We start from the raw sequence: 8,192 nt of genomic DNA on the forward strand, positions 1-8,192 counted from the left end.
ACGACCACACTGCTTCATCATACAAGAATCGTGAACCCCTTATATCTATGTTATATATATGGTGTCTCTGAACTTCAAATATTAGGTCAAAACTTTTAAAAGAGCTTGCACAATAGAGGCACTATGCACTATTGTGCTGACGAATAATAAAGCTGCTTGTATGCACTTAATTATTCTATAACAACTCACCATAAACGAAATGCAAAATAAATAGCATTATGAGGGTTGTACTGATTCCATGAATATCTTCATCCATGCCGGTTTGCAGCTCATTTTGTTGTAATATCCTTCATATGGCTACAGCATGGCAGCAACTTTGAGCGCTTCCAGTTGGCCCGTCACAGTGGTTTCAGTGCATGCGTCAACCACATGTGAAAGCGGCTTGAACAGATACAATCTCCCCTCTCTTGCAAATACTGTGTTATTTGCTTGTATTGATATAAAAACACACTGACTCGACTTATTAAAAAAAACATAGCTCTGATTTGCACGAAAGTCTCTTCATAAATGTAATGCAAAAAGATTCGTTAAAGTATTAAAAATATAAGAGCTTAGATTTATTTATATGATAAAGATTTTGAGCGGGATGGCACTGACTCATGATGTAGAGCAACCTAGACTTACTTTATCAGGGATATCCTAAATATGGTCTTTCTTAGATGATGCTATGCTGGCACATACTAGTAACATTGCAAGGTGGTCAGCTTTTTGCTATTTTGCATAGTAATGTGATCACACAGTCAAATAAATTTACTGATCTCCTTTTCTATATTTCTTATTTTCTTATTGTATCACAGGAAGTGGACCAATCCAGCTTTGGCAGTTCCTACTTGAGCTCCTCACCGACAAGTCCTGCCAAGGGTTCATCAGCTGGACAGGTGATGGCTGGGAGTTCAAGCTTACTGACCCAGATGAAGTGGCCCGGCGTTGGGGTGTCAGAAAAAACAAGCCGAAAATGAACTATGAGAAGCTTAGCCGAGGTCTACGCTACTACTATGACAAGAACATCATTCACAAAACTGCTGGAAAGCGCTATGTGTACCGCTTTGTGTGTGACCTGCAGACGCTGTTGGGCTACACGCCTGAAGAACTGCATGCTATGGTCGAGCTGAAGCCAGAGAAGAAAGATGAAGACTGAGACGATCAGCTTTCATGCAGGATGTTGTTTCTTTAAGTGACTTTCACACAATCTGAGTTCATCATCAGAGGTGTTGGTGATGCAGGTTCTACAGCACGGACTCACTGGACGGATTCCTGCTCAACCAGTGTGGGAGTGTGTGTGTGTGTGTCTCCTGACGTATGCTATGAGATAAGAGACTCTTTATGAAAGCACAAACATTTTAATAAAGATAAAAAGTGTTTCAAGGAGCCTTTTCTTAGACGTAATGAAGCATAAGAATCGCTGGCAGTCTTCATACCCCGCCGCCTGCAATACCGAGGTTACCTTTGTCTCATATGGAGTTGAAGCCTTAACCTTGCTCAAGCAATTCATATTTCCATCAAATCTTCTTCCTGCCCAAGTGAGGCAGGCGGACGGCACTTCCCAGCTGTCGACTTCAGTAGTTCATGTATTTTTGTTTGTGTGTTGAAAGTTGAACGTATTGCTGATATGTTAATACATTTTCAAAGAAATTGTCTTAGCACTTCACATTTCAACATGCACCAAAGCGGTGTACTATGCAATCAATGTTGATGAGTGAAATGACAGTTGCTTTTTGCAGTTATATTGTGCCCAGAGACGAACGTATTCCCAATGTTCTGCAAAGTCAAATCTTTACAACATGTTCTATTCTTCAATTTTATGTCTTTATTTGCTTAATGTGCTTCATGTAGTGTATGCACAATACTTCTGGCTATAGTTTTCTACCCAAATAACAAAATTATGTGAATACAAATGGCTTTGAATAATTTGCAGAGAGGTGTATCAACGGTGGGCTGCACTTCGAGAAGTTGAAGTTCTTTCTGGCATTAAGCTGTTTCTTTTATTTACCATGACAGTTTTCTAAAGTGAAAAAAAAAACAAACCGATATCTAGCGACGTTGCTGATTCACTGTGGCAGCTGTAATCTCTGAAACCATAGTGCATACAATCAATTACGTTGTTTTGTTAATTTCAGCTAACAATTTCTTTATAAATAGTTAGCTGAAAACAGCCAATTTTTCAAAACAAATGTTACCGTAGTCACTTATTCTAATGAGCCATCATTTTTATTGTCTCAGTGTTTCTCTGGTAAAAGTTACATCATGCACATGATTCTTTCATGTTGAAGCGCCTCCTAAAAAAAGCTCATTATATTTGTCGTGAGCAAGAACTATTAGCTAAGATCAACATTGCCAAGTACCTTTTTCATCTTTTATCTTTGTTTTATTGTGTGTTAGTCACGAAACGTTATTATAGTCATAAACAGGATGTGCTTTTTTTCTTTTTTTTTCTTGTTGAAACTACAAAGCAAGAAAGATACAGCAAAAAGCCAAAGTAGTTCACTGTCTCATCTGTTTGCTCTTGGCAGTTGTCTGTTTTGTTGCACATGACATTAGCATTTTGTCATTTGTTTTTTTTGTGCTTGTAACTCTGAATACCTGCCTGTTGGTGACAGCAGTTGCCGTTTGCGTTGTCATGCTGCACATCATTTTTCAACTTGCTTAGACTTGTAAATAAATACATGTATATTACAAGCATGAAATTTTACTTCATGAACGTATTTTATTAGTAACAGCTTGATACATTGTGCGGCATTTGTGAGACATGAGGAATAATTATACATAAGATGACTTTAGGACAGAAGATATATAAGAATTGTGCATTTTTCTGTGTGCAGATGAACTGCCCAGAAAAATAGTGGATGTGCATTTGCTATTGCTATGGTTTTTGTTGTTCATGTGATGTGAATGGCTCCCCCTTGATGTATCCAACAGCGAAAGACAAGCATCTACAGTGTTTCTTTTTCGCCTTATAAATGGTGTCCCCATACATAACACATGTTGAAACCAGTTTTTCTCCCTTGAAGTAATTTATACTTGATTAAACAATGTGGATGCTTCTCTTCAAAGGAAGTGTACAAAAAGTATTAGGAATGTGTGCCGCCAGTATTTTGTCATACGCGAACGTTGTGGAAGCCGTGCCTTAATTTGTTTGTCTTCCAAAGAAGATTTACATATATTTATACAAAGCAAAATTTTTATATGTTTGTGCGGCACGTTCCAAGTTGGAAGTGCAATGCATGAACGGGCATGTTTCCCTTTTCTACTTCATGCCTTTTTTTCTTTAATGTTCTCGCATCTTTTATGTGTCACCCATTTAACGCTGTGCGCCAGCCTTTGTAAATTATTTCCAGAGGTCTCTATGCTTTTGTCTCGGCATGAAGAGATGATCTTTATTACTATATCTTTCTTCACTCTACCTTTGTTCTTGTCATTTTTTCTTTTTTGTTCAAAAAACGTCTGAAGTGCAAGATCTCAATAAAGAAGAAAGCATTACAAACTGCCCCACTTGAAGGATCACTCCAATGGGGACATAGTGACATCTTGTGATCTGCTATCTTCACATATATTTTTTGCAGACTTGTTTGTAATGTGATTCATTGTTCTCTTGTTTGCTTTATTTCAAATGCAATGTGCGACTTCTGTGGTCTACAGGAAATAAAATGCACAGACGATTTTGAATTTTTTTTTCATTTTTTCTAGCTGAGATACTGAGCAGTGGGAAGGGGCTGGTGTCCTGAAATGGCATATGCAAGTTTTTTCTTCAAAATAATTAATAGTAGTCATATGTTAAAAGTATTGGAATATGTGAGATTTACCTGCATGTGACAAAAAAATTGCTCATATTTCGTATTCATTCGCTGTCCCTGTCAAAAGTGGTGCTGTCGAAAACATGACAACTACCAGTTTAAGGCCACTTGCAGTCCTCGTCGATCTGCGCAAAGCTCTTGATATTATAATCAATTCTGTAATAAATATCATGAATGAGCAAAGGGTCTCGTGGATCAAGTCGTGGGGAACACATTTGATACTGCACTCTCCAGGTGAAAGGTTTCCCCAATCTGAACAATCGGAAAATGATCGCTAAGGCACCTAGATAAAACAGCATGCAGTTGGCCTAATGTCAAAATATTTTGATGTATATTGTTCATTGGCGTGGCCAAAATTTGTTTATGCCCCATTCAATGCCCTATGCACTATTCCAGGCAAGGACATGTAGCCCTCCCACACACACAATTTGTATTTCTCGAAATAAAACACTGGATGCACTCCTGATGCATACTCATACACCTATTAGGGACTGCCGTTCTTCTGATAAATATTGGCTTCGATTTATTATGAACAGTTCGACGTGATAGTCCTATTATTCTTGCTAGCCTTGGGTACAATAAACCAAGGTTCCCTTGCTGTAACTCTGATAGAACACTAAAAAGGACTATTGCATTAATTTATGCGCTAATATATAAGAGTAATACAGTCAAGAGTCCGACGGAATCCCATCTGGTCGGGGGCAAACATAGTGCAAAATAACAAAAACGCCGACCAAGGTGAAATACACAAAAGTTAAAACAACGTTTGGGCTCCCCACACGGGAGCCTTGTTCACAGAACTGTGAACAAGGCTCCCGTGTGGGGAACCGAAACGTCTTTTTAACTTTTGTGCATTTTACCTTGGTCGGCGTTTTTGTTATTTTGCAAAAGAGTAATACATAACCTGGTTGGTCTATTAACGGTAAGGTCGCTGGAGCTATTTGTAAGTGCGCGTTCTCTCCCAATTTTACGAGAATCGACAAATATGTGTTCTTTGAAACATTTCGTTGACAATGTTTTCTTGATTATGAGATGTTTTACTAAAAACGTGTTAGACGATGGACACACAGAAGTTGCCGCGGCCTTAGTTAGTCGCAAGTAGAAAAAAGTCTCAGTTTCATCGCAAGGGCGAAGCAATGAATGCAATAGCAAGCAATTAGAACGCCACATGAAAACAAAAAGCAGCTCAATATTTGCAGTGCGCCCTTGAAGCACGAAGAAGCATGCACAGGAATACTACACAGGACAAGCGAGAACGAACTGTCAGAGCTGTTACAAGTGTCGACAATGCAGAAACCGGCTCTCTCTCTCTCTCTCTCTCTCTCTCTCTCTCTCACACACACACACACACACACCTCGGCTGGATTTTGCCGCTGGTGTCGCAGTCTCTAACCAATTGATTTGTGGGGTTTAACGTCCCAAAACCACCATATGATTATGAGAGAAGCCGTAGTGGAGGGCTCCGGAGATTTTGACCACCTGGGGTTCTTTAACGTGCACCCAAATCAGAGCACACAGGCCTACATTATTTCCGCCTCCATCGAAAATGCAACCGCCGCAACCGGGATTCAATCCCGCGACCTGCGGGTCAGCAGCCGAGTACCTTAGCCACTAGACCACCGCGGCGGGGCGCAGTCTCTAACCAAACACAAGCACAAACATACATTTAAATAATTCAACCCCCCCCCCCCCCCCTGCCAAGTATGCAAGAAAAAAAAAAGAACTCTTTCGTTCCTCCATGAAAGAACTACATAATGCTGGAAACTCCGGCTTCTTTAGAAACCATAAACTACAAACTGGGATAGCTCTCTTGCTGTCATGTGCATTATTACTACAAAGAACTGAAAAAACGAAATTTCGAACGTAAGTTTGTTTTTGTCTTCATTATAATACCTTGTTCCAATCATAATACGACGTTAATTACTGACCCTTTATTTCATCCGTTGCGTATTATGGAATACCCCGCACTTATAAACACTTAAAGGAAGAATGAAACCTACAAATCTTCAATAACCTACCAACTGACGCAAGAAGTGTGCTGCCATCTATTGACGTTTTTATATGACTTTTGGTTGTTGTTTAGAAATTTTTCCGACAGGTGGCAAAACATTTCCTCCACGATGCAGGTAGAATATTAATATACTGGACTCGAAATTAATGACATTTGAAGAGCGCGACCAATCTATGTAAAGAAATATTGGGGAAAAGCCTTCCATGAGATTAAGAAAAGTATTTGCACTCATAATGATGTTCATGGTCTGCCTTTATTGGGCACTCTAAAAAAAAAAAAAAGAGCGAGTAAAAAGGGTGTCTTTTTGTCCCACAACAATAATCGTCATCTATATTGCGTTCCATCCTTGCGCTATCGCCCCACGCCCGGTACATTCCGGTCACGATCGACATGCCCATTATCAGGGTTACATTGCATTCTCGGTAGGAAAGTGGCCAGCGCCGAGTTTTCAAGAAAGGAAGTGCATGCAAGTCTGATGACGATTATTGTTGTGGGACAAAAAGACACCCTTTTTACTCGATATTTTTTTTGAGTGGGGGAAGGGGAGGGGGCGAAGGTCAATCGCTGCGTTGATGCTGATTATCTAGCACGCTGATCGTGGTACTAAACTTGTTAGACTCTTATTTTCGTACAAGTCAACGCCATCGCATGTAAGTCAAACTCACGTCGACAAGGTCCTTTCAAACACTAGGGTGCGAAAGCCACGAGACGCAACGTGGTCTTGCATATGCTTGCACATCCTTGCATGTGCTTCGAATTTCGTCACAAAGCACTTCACAAAGGAAACTTCCATAAAGGCACTAGTGACATCTGAAATCGTGCCATAAACGCCGCACGTATTGAACTTACCAAGCAGAGGACTGTGAAAAAAAAAAAAAAAAAAGGTGTCATGGCGCTGACGCAACATAACGGGAAAGAGATGGAGAAAACAACACATGTGCTGGATATAGACGTCCGTGCGCTTGTCCCGGTTAAGACTGCGTAGAAGCTGCCGTGTTACTCAACTCCACTAATAGTGACGCGATGACTGCATCGTGTTGCCCTTACTAGAGGACCCTAGGGGGAAAAGAAAAGAACATGTCATGGTCCTTAATGTTATTTGGGAAGCTTAGTGGCACCAACACCACCTTCAGAAGCGCAGATTTGTGTTCAGCACGGTGGTGTATCAATAAGGAATCTTGCGTCTTAAGATACCTGATACGTTATTTCATGTATTATATATATATATATATATATATATATATATATATATATATATATATATATATATATATATATATATATATATATATATATATATATATATATATATATATATATATATATATATATATATATATATATGGGAAACAAGAGTATACTTAAGGGCTTGTTTTTCGTGTTTTTACACAATAATAATGAGATCTAACAGACAATAATGCCAAGGAAGGTATAGGGAAGTTATTAGGCCAATTGTAATGTAAATGAGAAGAAAGAAAAGTGGGTGAAAAGATAACTTGCCGTGGGCAGGATCCAAACCTGCGACCTTCGAATAACGCGTTCAATGCTCTACCACTTGATCTACCACGACAGCTATCCCCCCAGCCACTTTACTGGGTATGTATGTCAATTTTAAAAACGTGGGAGTGTCATTCAGCGCCTCTAGTAGCCATGGCGGCGAGTGTAGCACACTCTTTATGAGCCTGTTTGGCGTCACGTAGCACGTAAACTTATTACGAACTGGCAGCTGACGAATAGTGCCTCGTATACAACCTAAAGGCACCAAGTCTGCCAGTACGAGACCCTCGTTAATGAATAAGGGAAACAAGTGTATACTTAAGGGCTCGTTTTTCGTGTTTTTACACAATAATAATGAGATCTAACAGACAATAATGCCAAGGAAGGTATAGGGGAAGTTATTAGGCCAATGGTCACAAGTCCGGATCCTGCCCACGGCAAGTTATCTTTTCACCCACTTTTCTTTCTTCTCATTTACATTACAATTGGCCTAATAACTTCCCCTATACCTTCATTGGCATTATTTTCTGTTAGGGAGGAAGAAGAAGTTGTCACAGAGAACAGCCTCTGCTTCGAGCTCTGCGAGTTTTCTAGTTCTTTTGCCTAGACTTTTCAATAATCGACACACCTCGAAGGGGCGTTCCCCCTTAGAATGGGGGATCAAAACCCCCTCCAGCAACCGGGACCGGGCCGACCACATCATAGTGCGTCTGACACAAGTTCTCACCCCGGCCCAAGCGTGGTCCACGTTGAGAATTCTGATGACTCCTCCGTTGAAGATATGGCTTCGGACAGTGACTACGTGGTCGTACCAAGCCGACGCCTGAAAAGGAAAATCAGCCGGACATCGCCGACTGGCTGGCAAGCACAGACAAAGGCGAGTAGCATGCGGT

At 40.3% G+C, this 8,192-nt stretch overlaps 1 protein-coding gene across 5 annotated transcripts in view; it reads left to right on the plus strand.

The window, feature by feature from the left end:
• Positions 1-3,663, plus strand: part of LOC119171764 (ETS transcription factor pointed) — a 198,151-nt gene extending 194,488 nt beyond the window's left edge. For all 5 annotated transcript variants that reach the window (XM_037422593.2, XM_037422594.2, XM_037422595.2 and 2 more), the window contains one exon: positions 798-3,663. In XM_037422593.2, the coding sequence (XP_037278490.1) occupies positions 798-1,138 (341 nt within the window). In that variant the 3' untranslated portion in view covers positions 1,139-3,663. The remainder of the gene's footprint in view (positions 1-797) is intronic.
• The last annotated feature ends 4,529 nt before the right edge of the window (positions 3,664-8,192 follow it).

The sequence above is a fragment of the Rhipicephalus microplus genome, chromosome 4 (genome assembly GCF_043290135.1).
Source record: "Rhipicephalus microplus isolate Deutch F79 chromosome 4, USDA_Rmic, whole genome shotgun sequence".
In the NCBI taxonomy this organism is placed as follows: Eukaryota; Metazoa; Arthropoda; class Arachnida; order Ixodida; family Ixodidae; genus Rhipicephalus; species Rhipicephalus microplus.